This window comes from Nyctibius grandis, chromosome 18, assembly GCF_013368605.1.
Source record: "Nyctibius grandis isolate bNycGra1 chromosome 18, bNycGra1.pri, whole genome shotgun sequence".
Lineage (NCBI taxonomy): Eukaryota > Metazoa > Chordata > Aves > Nyctibiiformes > Nyctibiidae > Nyctibius > Nyctibius grandis.
Window position 1 is genome coordinate 11,544,442 of NC_090675.1, and position 18,963 is coordinate 11,563,404.

Genomic DNA, 18,963 nt, shown 5'->3' on the forward strand with positions numbered 1-18,963 from the left:
GAGGAGGAAAAAAAAGCGCCCTATTTTTATGCCAAAGCTATATCATAAAATAATAGTTTAAGAACTCACTGTAATCATAACCTCAGTTTCAGTACAAATGCTGTATTCATTAAAAAGAAATACAGGGTGGCAGGGCTGGATTTATCACTAGAATTTGCATGCTGCTGTAAAGAATGTCCTCTATTAATGACAACAGCTGTTGGTTTAATAACCCTAGAAAAGATCATTAAATTCCTTCACATTTCCCAGAAACAGATGGAAGAAATGCAAAAGTGTTAAAACATATGGGAGAACATATTGAAATCCAGCAGCCTCCTAGAGCAGCTAGGAACCCTAACGCCGCAGTCTCCCCGTTCGCACCGGTCGCCTCGCGGGTGCCGAAGGTGTGTGTGCTGTGGAGATGATGCAAATGCTGGAAGAGGACAGAAGAGGCTCGATGTGCCGTAGGCGGCGTTGGCTCTGGCGGTTTATCATCACTTACTCTATGTTTGCAGGCACGGAGTTCCTTTCCCCTCTATTTCCTTGTTACCTTCTGAGCACCTAGAACTTGAAAATGTAAAAAATCTGCACACACAGAGGAATCCTTTTCATCAAAGAACTGATAATAAGGCTGTGAATGTAGGTCACCTTCTGCGCTCCCTAGAACAAGCACAAAGATTCATTTTAGGAAATGGGGATTTCCCAACAGCTTGAAATAGCAATCACAACAGGTCCCAAATGCAATTTTTCCTGTGAACAGGGACACTGTGGTGTTCATACACTGGCATATAATTTATGCTCAACCCTTAACAAAACACAAAAAGAACCCCACAACCCCATGAATGTAGAACAGGTACAGCTCTTCAGCTTTTGCAAATTAATATTGATTTAGGCCAGCTAGGGAATCTGTCCCCAAACACATATCCAAAAGAAATCCCTTGCCAACACATTCTTGGACAAATCACCAATAATGAATAACTGAAACCTCCTGGAAATGCTGGTGGCTCAGTTCTCTAGTCCGCACAATGGAACTGCTGCGGTTAAAGGCAAGGAAGGAAATCTCCTGACACGAAATTCAGGTGCACAGGCTCCTGTCCTCACCAAAGCTGCTTAAAAAGATTTAAAAAAAAAAAAAAAAGCAAGATGTTTTTTCTATCACAATTTCAATAGGATTTTGATCAGCTTTATTTGTAACTGATTTAAATGTAAAGACCAGACTTCTTTGTTAGAGGCTGGATCAGGATTCAAGAGGTCTGGGACTAACTGCTGTGTGATTTTTGAGGCAACACGTGCAATTCCTCTACACAGAGGCCAACAGAGCAAGGGCAGCTTTCCTGCTCTGATCACCTCTAATAGCTGTGAAAAAAAACAAAAACTCTCTCTCCGAAGGTCACATGCTTCTTTTTATGAAAAAAATTGTTTCTGCAATGATTATGTATTGAGATACAGGATGCTGTCTTGGATTTCCTTGCCAGGTTAATAAAGTTGGAGAGGAGAAAGGGAATCTTTTATAGCACAGATGGAGGTATTAACTGGCAAACTTTGCAAATTAAGCACTTGGAAGGCACATAGGGTGAAAGATGCAATAAATCTATCGTTACCAGTTCTTCGCTATTATCAGATTATTCTGCCTGCAAACAGCTAGTGATGACTAAATAATGCTGCTTTGCATTGATGTGTGCCTCAAGCTCTCCAAAGTGAATTCTAACTTATAACTTAATTAGACAGTTAGAGCTAACATGATTACAGACACACAATGCTGTCCTATTTTCCTGTTGTGACTTCCCTTTCTTCTGTTTTAAGTTGCTTTAACAGCATCCTAAAGTTTTATAATGTTCCAGCAAAACCTGTTTTTCGTGGGCTCTCTAATCTAAACCTTTGTTGTCATTTTTGCTGTGAGTTGTAATAAGCAACTGTACCCTGCTTGCTACAAGCCATCCCTGCCCTCTTATTACATATATCAGGTGTTGAATACATGGATAACCCAATTGAATGATGTTTTGTTTATTGCTGAATCCTCCAGTGGATGAGAATGAGTATCTATAATGTGCCTTGTCCATCCTGAAGGCATCACACAACAACATACAACTGCAGGCTGTCAAGAAAGAAATGGTGATGATCGTTCATTCATGTGCAAAATTTAATAATAAAAAAAACAGTAACATGCCTGGAACCTCTGCAAGGGTTGCACACCAGCCTTGTTCATTTCTGTTTGTCAGCTGCCAAAAAAGGAGACTAGTTTAAGAAAATGCAAGCATAAAGCCCCTCAAATTATCCTAGCTTGAGCTGAGGTCTTTGAGCTATTTCTTAACATCATCCACACGCAATAAAATTAATACATGGAGGAAAGAAAGATTTCACTGGGTTTGTAACTCTGTCCTCAAACAGGGAATAGCAAAAAAGTTGAGAGGGATGTCCAAGTCTGTTCAACACGCAAAAGAGGGATTGAAACAATGGCATTTGTCAGTGCAAGAGCCCAGTGCAACAGCACTCTGCCCATATTGCACCTGCTGAAACGTAACAGGAGGCATCAAGATGGCTCTCACACAAGGGGAAACTATCTTGCATGGCAGATTTTAGACACCAAATGGCAGAGATCAGATTTACAGAAAACACAGAGCCTGCTTGTATTTCCATTCATTTTTTTGGGAGGGGGCGGGGGGTGGTTCTTATTTTCCAGCTAATTTGAAGATTACAGTTTGCAACTCATCAGGGAGCCAGCTGGCGGAAGAAGATGAAGTGCAGACTGAAAAACAGCCAGGCAGAGCCTCAGTGGCTTTTCTTTCAAGCATAGTCTGGAACGCATATGTGGGCCAGCAATCTCAGAACATGATTTTTCTTTCCCTGCCCTGCTCATACAGGCTCTGGCCACAGTAAGGCAAATGCAGAAGTTTTCCTTAGGGCATGAGAGACAAGCTTTGGTTTTCCTGCTGCTGCCAGCAGCGTAACTGAGAATTAAGAGCTCATTTTGTCATATTTACCTCAAGGTATGGTCAGTGAAACAATTTTTAACGCATGCAGGTGAAATTAAGATCTGATTAAGTCTGATTAAAAGTAGTTTCCCTCCCTCAATGGTCTGTGTCTGGGACAGTAACCCTAAAGGCTCAAAAGGAAGGTAAGTACCAAATCCAATTACTTCCCAGAGGCACAGCAGTGCACTGGAGTGCAACTCATGCTTGTAGAGTAGCCACTTTCTCTGTTAAAGATAAGCCTCAACTCAGAGAAATCTGCGGAAACATAAGAACATTTAGTAGTTCTGTCTCCCTTACTGCATGATGTGGTGAAAACTTATATCTCACAATATGCTATTCTTTTATATGGCTTTCCACTTACACATTCCTAAGCTCTAAACAGTCTCAATACCTCCATTTTGCAGCTGAGGAAGCTGGGGAACGAGCAAGAAAATGCTTTGCCCAAAGTAACCCAGCAGATAGTGATGAAGAACACATTAGAAATCCAACCCATAAACATGTTACTGTCTTCGTGCAGGTGGAGAGAGGAATTTCTTACATTTTCAGTTTTTCTGAACAAACGTACAGGAGCTCTGGCAGAATAAAAGTACCCAACACCAAGCCACTACAGAGTGTCTTCCTTCTTTCTCTATTGCACATCTGAAATAAAACTCCCCTTTCTAGCCAGTAATGAGCTTTTCTGTGCTTCTTCACTGGGGAGGTAGAGACACCAGTTTTTGTTCCAATGGAAGCCAAAATTGCAGCCTGAAATATCAGTACATACTGAGTATGTGGGCTGAACGGCAACCCAATAAGACAAACAGAGTAAGTAGCACACACCTTCAGGTGACATTATTTTGCTGTCCCTGGGAGACATTATCCAGGTCCAGCCTTCTCAGACTCCTTTGGAGAGGAAAGAAGTCTGTCCTCTGCCTTTCTGGGCAGCTGGGACTGCCTGGAGGTATTTTGCTGGCATGCTCCAGCCCAGCCCAAGGGCTCTCAGCTCAGACAAACCACATCAGCCACTGAGGTATCTCCATCTCTGGGGTGGCCATTGGCACCTGCGGGAGGTCAACGCGTCAGCAGCCGGGGCACATTCACCCTGCAACGTGGCTGACCCAACACGCAGTGACAACGAGACCATAATCCCATTTTGTTGGGCTTGGATAGCAAAAGAGGTGAGGGCCTGAGCAGCAGAAGATGACATGCAACAGGACTGACCAGATCTTTCCTGTTGAAAACGTGCCACAGGTCTGGTCCCGGCTGCATTGTCCTTGCCCTGGGTCAGTCAAAACGGCACCATTTCACATCATCTGTAAAGGGGACAAATGGGCAATGTCACCCTTCAGAGAAACATGTGCCTAACAGCAGCATTTTCACTTTGAAGGGTAGGAAAATAAAATGCGTAAAACAGACCTTCTATTTGGGGAAGAAAACACTATGAATAAGACAGAGGGAGAGAATTCACAAAGGCATTGCTCTCCCTCTGTGTTCCCCAGTAGGTCTAGTATCAGTACGCCTCAGCCCTCCCAAATGATTCATTTAACCTTCACAGTTTAATCACAACAATAATATTTGTCCTTTTCTCACAGCATCTGATGATTGCTGTATTCATTACACTAGAACCATACATCCTCTAAAGGGAAGCACTCGGATGCTAGTCAACCACAAGGCATATATTTTCTCCCCGGGTGCTAGCCAAGTGTTTGGAAATAACCTTTGTAATATACAGTAACCACTAGAGTGTAATAGCTTTTGTTCAGCTGCCAAGAAAGGTTATAAAGTTTTGCAGGGATTTGTTCTGAGCAGATTCCCCCCCCTCCAGTTTTAAAGGACATTTCCAAAGTCCTTTTTGCAGATCCTTCCCTCCCTGGCGATCCTCTGAGCACCACCGTGCCCAGGACTCGGCTCTGCGAGAACTGCATCTGGCACAGGTCCACCTTTCCGCAGGTAGCTCCTCAGGCACAGCGAGGGTGGTCCAGGTGCCTGTGAGGTGGACCCGACCCCACTGTCCCCTAGCCCAGGGAGCACATCACTTGGGTCCTTGTAATCAAAAAACTGAAAGCCCCTTTTGGGCTGTGACTCCACTGGATTAGTTTCAAGTTAAGGCTCATCAGCCACCTCGCAGGGGTTTCTCGGAAACGTTTCTGACATTCATGCCTGGCTTCCCACTGTCCTGCAGCCTCCTAACGCTCACTGCCTCAGAGGAAGATGAGCACCTCTGGGCCCTCCGTCAGCTTGCCCACTGTATAAAACAAGGCCAATCGCACACAGGAACAGAGCAAGGTGCCCAGCTACAGCCCAAGAAGAGGTGACCACTCAGTGCCTGTCACAGCCAGGGCAGGTTACGGCACACGGGCACTGCCAGCACTTTCTTCAGGGACGTGGCCCTACCCCCCTGGCTGATGGAAGCTGAGGGGTCTCATACCCCTCATGTTTCCTGGACTGAAATTCTTGCACAGGATTTAAAAAAAAAAAAAAAAAGAAAGAATGCTTCTCTAATAAGACCTACATAAGATAATACAATTTTTATAGTGCATGAAAATAACAATAAAGATTCAAGCTTTTGTAGAAAGCAATGAATCCCCTATTTCAAAAGCTTTTGTGCAAACAATATTTCCTTGAACTAATACCATACATTGAACTGAAAATTTTAACTTTAATATAATTGCATTAATAGAGCAGTCACATTCCTTCAAACAGCTACTCTGAAGATGAGATGTTAAAGCATGGTTCACAAATATAGAAACAGAGAACAAAATAGCTTCTTTTTGATAATTAAACAGCAGCTAAATTGCATTGTAATTGATTGGAAAATTGCCTTTTTTAATGAGATTTAGTCACTAGGAAATGGCTTTTTTCTCCAATATGCCCAAATGTGCATTGGGTCATTTAAACAGCAAATTGCCTTACTGGCCTCCTGTTTAGACAGCTTAGATGCAACTTTCTGCAAGAAAGGCTGCGCCACCCAACAGATGAGCCTCGGCCTTTCCAGGGCGGGGAGCGGCGTCAGCCCCAGCGACTGCTGTGTCTGGGCACCAGACACCCAAAGAGAGCGGCCGCAGGTCTGCGTGCAAGGAAGAGCAGGTACCAGAGCTCACCCACACAGAAAACAAAACCCACAGCCTGCACGTCCTGCTCTGGCCAGTTGCTGAGGACAGAAGCAGGAGGCGATGCTCCATCCCAGCAGTGGCTGCAACAGAGATGTGAGCCTGAGGCCTCCTGCCTCCGGCCTCCTGCCTCCGGCCTCCGGCCTCCTCGTCTCCGGCCTCCGGCCTCCTGATCTCCGGCCTCTGGCCTCCTCGTCTCCGGCCTCCTCGCCTCCCCAGCTGAAGGAGCCAGAACGAATGATCCTCTCCCAACTGAAATCAACAGCAAAAAGACCCTAAACTTCAGGAAAGCAGGATTTCACGCTGTTTTGCTACCATATTAGCTGAATTCCTTCGGAATGGCAGTGCCGAGGTCCCCAAAGCGAACCCCGAGGCCGTGCGGTACCGACGTTGGGCGCATGCAGCATTAACAGCTTCTCTGCTCCGGCTGCCCACCGCTAATCCCCTCAGGGCACTGGACAGGCTCCTGTGCCCACTCCAGCTCTCCTCTATTGTCCACAACTTCTTCAAAGCTCAGCAGGTAATGTTCAAAATCAGAAATTCTCATTACAGTTTATTAATGTTGCAGCTCATAGAAGTTCCTTTATACAAGCCTTTGCACAAAAGACAGACAATCCTTCCTCAAAAAGCCTGTATAATCTAAATAGACAAGACAATTATCTTTTTGAAGATGTATTATTTTAGACCTAAGATACTACTATGATTAGTACAAGGTAAAAAAAAAAAAGAGTAGCCTTTCTTCAAAACTAGAAAGGCTATTAAAATAATTGTTCTCAAGGTCATACTCAGGAAATAGTTAAAAAGAAATATTGTCCAGCTGCATGAAGAGCACTGGGTAAGTATGTATTGAAAATAAATCACCATTTGACAGCCCTTTAGTTAAAGGAATTTTCCAAATGCTTGAGTAACAAAAGATTTTGATGAATCCTGATTATTGTGAACAACGCATTATATACAACAACAAATGCAGTATACAGTTAAGTCAGATTTTTATTGTTTAGTTTCCAAGATCTCTATTGATGCAACTGGGATTGCAATATAAACAACGGTGATTGCAATCATTTGTTGCTACCATAGCAACAGACAAAATTAAAAGGGCAAACTACAAAGCTGAAGTGGCATCATAGTTGTAGCTTCTAATTGCAGTGTACAGGATGGCAGCAGTACTTGCAGATATCTGTGAAGCAGGTTTGCTTGCAGAGATCAAAGTAATTTAGATCAGTTCTGAAATCAAGGACCAGCATCAGCTCTTGTGTTCCTACCAGTTCCCTCTCTCTGTGCATCTCTGTCTCTACAGTTTTAAATACCTGGGAAATGGGGAGAGACTTAAAAACAAGACTTCAAAGCAATCTTCTGGAGATTTAGGCCATTTCTCCATGCTCCAGGTTTCAAATCTGGAACTGAGTCATGACTATTTTTCACCAGTTTCATTCTGGATTTTAGAAAGTGGCAGAGAACACTCCTGTGTCCCTCCCCTGCCAAAAAAAACCCACCAAAATGGAAAAAACATGCTGTCAAGGCCTGCTCTTGCAGCATAAGATGCAAATACACTCAAATAAAACCCACTGCCAGAATGTTCATCAAAAAGCATGAGAAGCTAGTTCCTGTAAAATGCTCTGAGTAAGGTCATAGGGAAATACAGTGAAAGCTCAGGCTTTTGAAGAATTAAATCTGTTTCCAGTGTTTCTACCAGCCATGTTATATGTGCTTTAATAATGTCCACAATACTGACACACAAAGTCTCCATGAAGGATGAGCAACCTTTTAATGTCTTTAGGAAATTATTTGCATACTTCCATATATTTTTCTATTTGTTAATGCCATAAAAATAAATGCTTAAAAATATATATTTGCCATTCATCAATTTTTAGTGCAGTTTGTTGTTTCTCCCACAAAATTTTCAATATGGGATTCATTTTTATGTGTTATGTGTGTTTACATTTATCTGCTTGGTATTGCAAGAAAAAAAACACGTAGTCAACTCAGTTTAAAATCCTATTTTGTCACATTTCATTGCCCTCTCCAGACTGGAAATACATGCCTAAAGGTTTTGATATCTCAGAAAATTTTCAGTATGCATCAGTGATTGAGAAAGTCATTTAAGGAAGTCTAACTGGTATTTAAAATAAAGTGTCTTCCGAAACAGATTTTGGAAAAGTATTCTACACACCCTTCCTCAGTGAAGTTTTGGAAAATCTGCTTAAAGAGAATGATTTTTGCCCTTCGATTTACAGCTGTCTGAAAAACCTGAGATTAAACAATCCTCTCCTGATGTTATGTTGTTCCTGTGTTAGCAAACCAGTTTGAACAACTTGCTTTCTTTGATGCATAAAGTAGCACCTGGGATGGCCCCATCACAGAGCAAGGCCATCCCAGGCGATTAATAAACAGGTGCTGCATTATCCAGAGACCCCTTTTTGTGAAGCTTTTCAAAAAAAGAAGGAACAAAAGAAAAGCATTTATTTCAGTGTTGCTTCAAGACAATCTCTATGCAGCCACAACTATCTCTGCAGAGCAGCTCAAGATGAGAACTAGCTCAGGACTGATCTCTGTACCAGCCACTCTTACCAATGATCACAAGTTACTTTTAAAAGAGCAATTTTCACTCCTCACCTTCACCTCTGCTCAATGTTTTCTCTAACACCCACACCAGCTCTTCACATTTGCAAGTCGTTATGAAAAGTATATTCATTCCCTATTCCTGAAAAGCATCTTTAATATGTTGATAGTGCTGGCACTGGGCTCCAAGCTCTGCACAACAGGCAAGTTACTTCTGTGGAAAGTTCCCTGGGGGTAGCGTGATCTGACCTGTTACAATGACAATCAACTTTCAAGAAGTTCGAGCCTTAGGGATAAGTAACTTCTGGCTAGTAAAGGCAGAACAAACTCTAAGAATCAAGAAGAGATGAAACTTCCATTGCATTTGCTAGAAAAAGTTTTTTGGCACAGCAAATGGACTACTAGAAACAAGTCCGTTCACACACCTGTGGCAATAAATCTCTGATAGCACACATCATAGAAAGAGAAGCTGAGACAGAGAGGCAGCAGAGATCATCTAGTCCCTAAGACTGCTTTGCATTTTCCTGTAACTCTTCAGTCTGAAAGCTTCCAGCCTGCTCCACGCTAGCAACCCCAGCAGCCCTCCCCTGAGCATGGATCATACCTGCTCAACAAGCCTCCTCCCTCCAGCAATGCCAAGGAAACATGGTGCCCTCTCACCCCTTTTATACATCCCCATCTCTGCAGGGTAATGCCAGGGCCACAGCTCAGCCTAGCCAGGACCAGCTTCCCCAGCACACCTGTGTCTTAAAAATGTGTCTTAAGCTTCAGGCTAAAACGGTGAAACCCCAGTGGATTTGAAACATCAGCGGTGTTTCAGGAGTACGATGCTGTATTCTCTGAGTACCTGTCCTGGTGTCCTGGTGAGGCTGAGCTTTCTTTTCTTACTCAGAATTATACTTTTAATCTGATAATCATTTTCTGCTTGGTAGATACAACCTATCTATTTTTTTTTAAGAAACAGACAATAACAAAACAAATCCTCATTACCAAGCAGAATGATTGCACACTTATTTTCATGGTTTCTCTAGTATCTTCCAGTTCCTTCCCCCAGGGCAAATCTAGGCCAAGCTCTTACAAACTTTCCCTGATGAACAGAAAAGAGCACGTTGATTCTTTATTGCCATCTAGTGACCAAAGCTATTTCCACTTCCACACCAAACTGGATTACAAAGCTTGCTTCTCACCCTTGTATTTGTGCTACCCTATCCATATCCCTTAAGGACCTTCAGACCTCAGATGTGCAATAAGTGTAGGCCACTGCTGCTCTCACACAGTCCTTTGTCTCTGCAAATGAACAGGTCCTTTACCCTCCCTCTAGAGCTCATCAGTTTAGAAAGAGGTCATTCTGCACAAATGAATAGCCTTGTTTAGTCCTCACAGAGCTCACAGAGCTTGGGAACAGGGGTCACCTTGCTGGACAGGGTAAGCACAGCACCTCCAGGACCAGGGTAGCATTTGATGTAGCTGTAACAGCCATTTCCTCACCTTGGGAGAAGGAAGGCATCAGGTTGTTTTCACGTGTTTTCAAGATCCTTCAGAGAGAGATTTTCAGTTGGCTCATATTTTCTGGGGGCTCACAAGTGGCTCTCTTCTTCTGGAGACAAACTCCTAGCAGCTAGCTCCCATATCTGCACAACATCCTAAAAGTCCAGACTTGCCTCAGGCGCTCTCTATAAAAAAAAGAGCCGAGAGCCCAGTTCCAAAATGCGAATGTCTGCGGATTGCTCCTACAAGAAAGGTGCCAGCCCTGAAAGCTGTTGCTAGCTGTAACCAGCTGCCCCTTGGCAGCCCTTTCACAGCCCCAACAACAATGGGGCTCTGCGCTTGTTTAGCTACCCAAATGTCCAAACGTGTCTCAGGCTCTCTATTAAAAAAAAGAGCATGCCAGAGGAAGACTTTCGGAGTGCTCCAGTCCTTGGACACTTGGCTTGCTGGTCTCTTTATCCAGATGCTGTTGCCTTTAACTTAGCTGGGAGCCTGGAGTTACTGATTACTGCATGGTAGCAGTGCCAAAGTCTGCGTAGCCTCGGAGCGACATAGCCACCGCGAAGTGCTGCTGTGCAGCCTGGGGCAGGAGGGACACGGCCCCCAGCCACGATGCGGTTGTGCTCATGCCAGTACCACCAGCAGCCACACGATGACACCGCAGCACAGCTTTCCGAAATAACCCCTGCTGTGCTGCTTAGAGAAGAAATGCCGCTTCTTTAATGAGCTAGGCCCTCTCCCCACGCACCGCCCCCCCCCCCCCCCCCCCCAAAAAAAGGGTTGTAAGGATAAAGCTGGCCTCGTGCGCTAATGTAAGTTTTGTGACACTTTTCAGACACAGCCACTTTGGTTCCTGTCTCGCAGTTCAAGATGTGATCCCACGGCTGCCGGTGCTGTCAGGCTAACCCGTGTTGGAGCGTGGCATTAGTCTGCACCTGTCCTGTGATAACAGGGCTGGTGCGAGCACCATCCCCTTACCTGCCTGTTCCTGCCCATTCGTTGCCCTGGCTGGTAAACTGGGCTATTTCTAGGTGCAAAGTATCTTCCTTGGTATTGAGGAAGCAAAGTTTTCAAAGTTCCTTTTCAAAAGGGATGAAAATGTTTTCATGTCTTCTTCTGTATGAAGACTTGGATTGTGGAGCTTGCCCAGTTTTGTCTCCAAACTTGTTTTATTCATTTACTGTGGACCCTCTTCAGAGCATGTTATGTTTACCAGCCCTCTTCGAACAGACTTCAAAGAACAATAAAGAAAGACTTCCTTGGAGGTCTGATAAGTCCGGCTTTGCTGGAACCTGTACAGACTCCAAAATACACAACAGAGTGAGAGACCTTCTGCTTGTGTGGAGATCCATCAAGTCCATTGCTGTGATGTGTATCAAAGAACAATAAGAATACTAAACTATGTGACAATCTAATGAGTGAAGAATAAAAGAGGATAAATTTATGCACAGTGATATGGCTTTAATGGACATGCTTTCACAGCCCTTTCCTCTGCCTCCAAATACAGAAAATTCTGTTTCATAGCACCATGTTCAATGTTAGACCTGCTTACTAGAAGTTCAGAACAATTTTTTAAAAGCTTAAAATAAACCCCAGTGGGAGCACTGTCTTAGACTGTGTTTGAAAATCCCTTCTTAAATGTGGTCGGAGTACTCCTGCAAGTTTTCAAATGCAATTCACTAGACACTAATCAGCAAAACACCTGGGACAGACATGTTGGAGCAAGTCCAGAGGAGAGCGACCAAGCTGGTGAAGGGTCTGGAGGGAACAGCTGAGGGAGCTGGAGTTGTTTAGCCTGGAGAAGAGGAAGCTCGGAGGTGACCTTATTGCAGTCTACAACTACCTGAAGGGAGGTTGTAGCGGGGTGGGAGTTGGCCTCTTCTCCCAGGCAACTAGTGATAGGACAAGAGGACACAGCCTCAAGCTTCGCCAGAAGCATTCCTTCTCAGAAAGGGTCATTAGACATTGGAAGGGGCTGCCCCGGGAGGTGGTGGAGTCACCATCTCTGGGGGGGTTTAAGAAAAGACTGGACATGGCACTTAGTGCCCTGGTCTAGTTGCCATGGTGGTGTCAGGGCAATGGTTGGACTCGATGAGCCCAGAGGGCTCTTCCAACCTGATTTATTCTGGGATTCTGAGTTATCCTTGGATGTGTCTGCAATGGTCCGAGACTAAGCTGTTTGTGCTAGCCCTAGGTCCAGTGGTTCACTGAAGTGAAGGAGAGCAGGATTTAAAAGTTTTTTGATTTCACTGGGCCATGCTCTGAAAAACACTAAGGTCTCAGCTCTCAGTGAGCGCAAGGGGAACTGGTGGCACTCAACACGACAAGGAATTCCTAATTCCTTATTTCCTCCTCTCTCCCAGAACAAACATTTTTAAATTAGCTCCTCTCCTTGCTGAAGCGGAGGGAAAAAGTATATTCCTAGGGCAAGCTTACACAGAAATATTCGAAATGAGAATAGCTGTTGAGCCCCCGTCACTTTTACAGTTTTCTGGTGAAACCCTTTAAATGCCTCTCTTGATAAGGAATAAAAATCTGAGTCACTCTCTGTTCTTGATCCAGAGCAGCAAGTCACTTTTATTGTCAATAAAGCTATCGCACTTTCTGTGTCTTTTGCCAAAGCTGAGCTGAAGTTTCAATCTGAAGACATGCCTCTATTTCCAGATTTAATAATGCGTGCTCTAGAAAGAGTCTTCTGTAAAACAAAAAAATAGCCCAGTTATGAGTATTTTTAAAGTTTGAGCTTTACAGCCTTCCTATGTCATCACTCAGTTGAACAATATAAAAAAACCCACAATGCAAGTCAAATAATCTGCGTAATTACCATATACTTACTTTTATTTCAAGACTAGAGTCCTGTAATTCAAAACTAGACAATCCCCTTATTTCTCACTTTGACGCTCTCTCTCTTTAATTTACCAGGAGAGGAAAGTTTTACAGGGAGAAGTAATACCTCATTTACTGAGCCAAGTAGAAAAAGGACAGATTGAGAACAACTACTTTCAGTTTCACTTAATTAATTGGACTGAGAGGAAATTACACTGCTTAGGAACCGAAAAGCAGAGGCGTATGTTAGCAAAGAGAGAAATGTTAACACTCACAGCCTGTCTGGGACAGGGTAACGGAAGAGACTTACTTATTGCCTATAGATCAGTGCAAGCCCAACTGGAGGTATTGTCTGACATAATTATATCCGTGCTTCTACCGAATATGCAATTTTTACAATGGGGAAAAAAAAGTTTTACTTCTTGTCTTCTGCAACTATTCTTTAAGTCTCCATTCAGTGTTGGAACAGACAGACCTGTGACAGAACATCTGTTCTGTGAAATCTTTTATGCTGATCTCTGCTTACAGTAGGGAAGGTACTGCACTGTTCATAGTAGCATAATTTGAGAGGCACAATATGTGTTACTCTGAGTCAAGAGAGTCAAAATATACTGGCTCTGAAGCAATGCTTGGTTAGTGCAACCTCATGGGAACCCACTGTGTGTTGGAATCTAAAGAGCTTTGCGATATTCTGAGTATTGGCATTTCTAGATGCACTTCCTCTGCAAAATATCCCATTGTTCCTATTAACCCAATGTAGAATAATCCTGAATGATGAATTCTATTTTAAATTTCTGAAATTCTGCAGTACCTTTTTCTCCATGGCTTGATTTTTGTTTCATCCTAGCATTTTTCAGAGATGTCAAACGTAGACATTTGATCTTGAAAAATAAGTAACAGTCATATTAGAGGAGAATTTAACATTATATTCAACATGCAATCATATTCAGTAGGGAGGCAACTGGGCCCCTTTGTTGGGATGGAAAATTATCTAGAGCTTCATCTCTGATGCAGCTGAGATATAATCATACTATTTGCTTAGCAGGAACAATATCAGCCTTCAGCAAATAAGGACAGTTGCTGAAGACTTTCCAGGATTTGAGCTTAAAATTAATGGCTTGAGTCATGGTTGTTACTTTCCTAAAACTCAAGCAGACTATAGGCAATGGATCTTGTTTGTGTAGATGTGAGCATAAATAGTCAATGGAATTAACAATTTCCACACTCTGTAGAGAGAGTGTACCTATGACCAGCATTTCAAGACACTACGGAATCCAGAAATGGGCACTGGGACCCCAGGCAGTGTGGAGGTAAGTAGTGACTCTGAAGGTATGGCCCCTTGCATGTAGGAGGCTAAGTCCAATGTATCACTTCTCACCTCATGTTTCCGAAGGGTTGGAAGTGGTAGAAGAATGTTGCAATGGGCACAGGTCACCAACACATCAAAAGACTGTGTGTCTTTAAGAGCTTGACGTGATGTGGAGCGGCTGCCTCTTGTGGGAGAGGGAAAGCCAATCTTTTTGGTCTTTGAGGGTTTAAGCGAGGTTTTGGAGGTCAATGGCTGATCCCTTTCTTTCCCTTTGGGACGAACATCTTTCCACGCCATTGCATTCTCAGAGCAGGAAGAGGGAGCCAGGGAGGAAGAAGACTGTGGTGGATCACTGCTAAGTTTTGAAGTTGACTGGCCAGCAAGAACTTTTGTCAGCTTATGGGCTGCACTGCATTTATCCTGTTAAAAGAGAGCATGCATAATGAGGTGAAGATTGGCATTACACCCAACTGTGTGGTATGTTGTAAATTGCGACAGATGTGAGTCATGGGGAGGGACAGTGGATACTACCTCACAGTGATGCTTCAGCTGAATACACTGTATCATGAAACTATAGTTTGAAGAGCCAAGACACGCTGCCCTTTCTTACCTAATATATAGATTTTCAGAGAAATAACCTGGCTGGAAATTAAGCACAGACCATTCTCTCGTTCCGTTTCAAATGTGCTTACCAGATGTTGGGAGTACTGGTCATCTGGGAAGGACTTATTGCAGTTCTGACAAAGATTGCCACCAGTACCTTCAGAAGGAAAAAAAATTGAGAGAAACACAGTAGTGAAACTAGTCATCTAGACAGGCTGCTCAGATCCACTTATGGTCACTGGTTCTAGAGAAACACAGAATGCTGGTTCCACTGGCCAAGAAGGAGTTAGAGCTGTGACTACATTTTGCTTTTGGCACCACTCAAAACCAATCCACCATCCCTTCTCGCAAACTTCAGGGTATTGGAATCCCACTCCTACTCTGGCCTGATTCTGTTGCTAGAGGGTTTTGCTCTCTATAGTTTATTTTGCCAACCACTGCACCTACTGATGCCTGTTCTTTTTGGAATCATTGACAGGACTCATGAATTTTTTGTCTTGACATACTCTGTCCAATAGCTTAGGCCTAATAAAGCTTCTCTCAACTTCAAGAAATCAAGGTGTGCTTTGCTGGCTTTATATACGAAGTAGGAGGAAATTCTAAATCATATTTTCTGTTGTGCGACAAATAGAAATAGGAAGAAGTTCCACTTATTTTCTGACAGAAGGAATTTCACTTCCAGGAAACAAGGGAGACCTAAAAGAACATGGCCAATGAGCTACTAGTCAGTGGAACCACTCTGGCTTTACAACAACCAGCATAATAGAAAGCAACACTTGGCCCTTTCACTGTGGTTGGTTAAACAACAATCCCTTCCAGCCTGGATTACTGAGAATTGCAGAGAATCACAGAATCAGCCTGGTTGGAAGAGACCTCTGGGATCATCAAGTCCAACCTTTGACCTGACACCACTGTGTCAACTAGACCAGGGCACTAAGTGCCACATCTAGTCTTCTCTTAAACACCTCCAGGGATGGTGACTCCACCACCTCCCTGGGTAGCCCGTTCCAATGCCTAATAACCCTTTCTGTGAGGAAATGTTTCCTAATGTCTAACCTGAACCTCCCCTCGTGCAGCTTGAGGCTATGCCCTCCAGTCCTCTAAAGGCAAGAGAATTTTCATTGAGATTTAACAGAGTTGACTCAGTCCATGACAACAAGGAATTTTGCTTACCAGTGGGGTAAATAAATGCTGCATTAGTGGATGCTTCACTGGTTTGAAAGTTCACATCCTTATGATAGGGCAGGCCACCGTTCGGACAAATATCTTTGTGTTTGTTCAGGTCTTTGTACATGACGTATTTGTTACACTCCCAACACTGCTCTGTTCTGCTGGCACAGGTGTTCAGGTGTTCCTGCAGCTTGTTGAAGGGCATTTCAAGCTCACAGATCTTGCATTTCATTGCTCGTTTGTGGCATTCCTTGGTCTGCACACGAATAGAGGAAATTACTGCAAATTTTCTATCAATACTAAAAGAGGGCATTGGGTGAGAGCAATGAGTGACTGTTTAAGAATGCCCTCCTTAAGGGGTATCTACACAACCAAATGCAGGCTTAGCTGTATTAGGAGTTCTAGGCTATCTTTAATTTCGGGTGATTTTGGCAATATAAGGCAAAATGGGAACCAATAGCAGTGAAGATGTTCTGCATTAGTACAGGTTAGCAACAGAGCACGAGCCCACCTAGAAAATTCCAATAATTCAGCTACCACCACCAGAGGAAGCCTGCTGTGTCTTCACTGCTTAGGTTCCTTGAAATGGGTAGACTACAGCTAGCATGGACAGGCTGCTTTCACTTCCCAGCCCTTGCCAATTCTTTTGTGTATTTCCTCCTTACCTGTTTCCATGACTCTCGCTTTGTATAACCACCCCTTTGGAAAAGCAGGTAATATGAGTGTGGGGGCAGGACAGAAATGTCTTTGAGAAGCCCCCAAAGAACATCAGCTTGAGGTGCCAAGGATGAGAAATTAATAGATTATCTCCTGGAACAGACTGTCCCAACACAACTGCATGGGCAACCACCATGGGATATACTTGTTTACAAGGGAGAAAAGATATGCCAAAACACTGCAACTGTTGAGAGGTTTAAGTTTCTTGATGGTCCAGGATAGGAGTCAGGGATTTACATGTTTTTGCTGTTGAACCCATTAGTGTGACTCTTGGTGGCTGGTCAAAGGGGTCGGCCTAGAAGGTAAAAAGTACTGCACTCCATACTTACCTCATGATGCTCCAGCTGGTATTGCTGCATGCTTCGTTGACAAAGATTACATCTGACCTGCAAGCAAAACATACAGCAGCTCATTGGGAGCATAGGAGGATGATTAGTGCTTTCATATGTCAATACAACTTCAAGCTGCTGAGATGTCTTCCTGTCATTTTCATCCCCATCATCAACAAGCTGTTGGTGAATTTTTGTTTCTCTGTCAGGCCTGAGATGTGTTGATGAGATTTTGAGGAAAACAGCTATCTGATGATTATGCAAAGGCAGAGCTTTTTGCTATTTGCAAGAAAACCCTAAAGAACGGGTAGCATTCCTCACCTGCTTGTGTGCTTCTGTTTGATGGTCTTTCATATCCTTTTCAGCAACTGGTTCATCACATTCTGGACAGAGTGTGAGAAACCGCAAGCAGTGGGCCTCATGGAGGGAGAAATTGGCAGCAGACACATCTCGTTTACTACCAAGCACATAAATGGGAAAGAGAGAAGAGTAAATGAACTGGTGTGGTGGGTTGACCCTGACCAGCAGCCAAGCACCCACACAGCTGCTCACTCACCACCACCCTACCACACACACAGTGGGACGGGGCGGGGGAAATAGGAAGAATAGAAGTAAGAAAATTTGTAGGTTGAGATAAAGACAGTTTAATACTTGAAGGAAAGGCGGAAGGGGGGAACAAGTGAAGCAAATGCTATCACTCACCACCTCCCACAGGCATACCTATGCCCAACACTGTCACCAGAGTTCCTAGGAATTGGTTAGAGGCATTTATCGTAAGTTTTAGGCAAAGCAGGTCTCCCAAGGAGTCTGATCAGTGTGCCGCAACAGCTTTATTCAAAGCATCCCCTACAACCTTTTAGAACATAATGCGCAGGCACTCTTTGTGCAAGGCTAAGCATTGGTTTTCCTTTGTGACCAAATAAAATTGAGGCTAAGCTCATGTTGAACCTTTCTAAGTTTGACTGTTTTTTTTAATTGCAGTGCCTCACAGTCTTCTTTCATCTAATTTGCCCAATGGCCTAGCTACTAGCTGAGACACACCAAGTTACGCTATCCTCATGGCCCTTTCAGCCTTGCATTCTATGAGACATGACCAATTACCCTGAAAAAATGAATATTTTATCACTTAACTGCAAATATAGCAACAGAGAGAAACATCAGCCATGGGGGGAAACTGAGGCAGCTGCTGAGTTTGGCATGGTCCATGCACTGACTCCTCTGCCAGATACTGCAAAACTGCCCACAGTGATATTACATAAAAAGAGAACATGCAGCATAGGAGACAGCTATAGAAGAGACCTCTCCACCACAGAGTAGCAAGAAAGCAGCAACCTGGAAACGTGAAAACACATACAAAATATTTTTGTTTACTACTCAATGGCTAGCGTACACCCCTCCTGTTGTGTGGTTCTTCCTCTTTTTCCCCTGTTACAGGAGACCTAGATAACATTAAGGAAAATCCTAGAAAACTCTTGAAATCCCCACACTTTGTAGGGGTGGAGAGGGAGAAAGATCTCTTACCAATTTTCGCAGAACCTGCTCTCTTCTGTCATGATTTTTCTTTTTATTCTGCTGGATATCCTTTCTTGTAAGAGCCGAGAGGAAAAAAAGAAACGAAACTGAAAGCCTCTGTTGCAATAACTCCACCCCGAACAGCTGCTTAGCCAAAAATTCTTTAAAGGAGAAGCAGCAGCGTTGCCAGACAAGTATTAGTTTTCAGTGCGAGTTCCACATAGTCCTTAGAGGACTACGGGGTGTCAGCTTCCTTCTTTCCCAAATAAGTTTAGTTTACAGTCCCTGGTTTATGCATCAGGCAGGGCTGCCGCCCGGAGCTGCTGAAGCAGTCGGGGGCAGAGGTGTTCCTCTACCCCCTGCAGCAGGACTGGCTGCCCTGGCCAGCCTCTACCCACCAACACCCGGGC

At 43.7% G+C, this 18,963-nt stretch overlaps 1 protein-coding gene across 4 annotated transcripts; it reads right to left on the reverse strand.

Annotated features, from left to right (window-relative positions):
* Positions 1-2,145: 2,145 nt before the first annotated feature.
* Positions 2,146-18,646, reverse strand: XAF1 (XIAP associated factor 1). Of its 4 annotated transcripts, none has more exons than XM_068415779.1 (8): positions 18,563-18,646; positions 17,363-17,498; positions 17,042-17,098; positions 15,999-16,251; positions 14,915-14,982; positions 14,292-14,642; positions 13,725-13,794; positions 2,146-2,198 (listed from the first exon to the last, which is right to left on the reverse strand). In XM_068415779.1, the coding sequence occupies exons 1-8, from the start codon at positions 18,592-18,594 to the stop codon at positions 2,182-2,184; spliced, it is 984 nt and encodes a 327-aa protein (XP_068271880.1). In that variant the 5' UTR covers positions 18,595-18,646; the 3' UTR covers positions 2,146-2,181. The 4 variants fall into 4 exon arrangements, with proteins under 4 accessions (XP_068271880.1, XP_068271881.1, XP_068271878.1 ...); XM_068415780.1 differs by lacking the exon at positions 2,146-2,198 and adding an exon at positions 12,565-12,782; XM_068415777.1 differs by lacking the exon at positions 2,146-2,198 and having other exon boundaries at positions 12,565-13,794.
* Positions 18,647-18,963: the final 317 nt, after the last annotated feature.

Bases quoted from the DNA above. Each gene is read 5' to 3' on its own strand.
- XAF1 (XM_068415777.1), bottom strand. From the start codon at position 18,594: ATGACAGAAGAGAGCAGGTTCTGCGAAAATTG. The intron at 17,099-17,362 runs GTGAGGAATGCT...TTTTGCTTGCAG, and splicing joins AAACAGAAGCACACAAGCAG to GTCAGATGTAATCTTTGTCA. The intron at 16,252-17,041 runs GTAAGTATGGAG...ATTCGTGTGCAG, and splicing joins ACCAGCTGGAGCATCATGAG to ACCAAGGAATGCCACAAACG.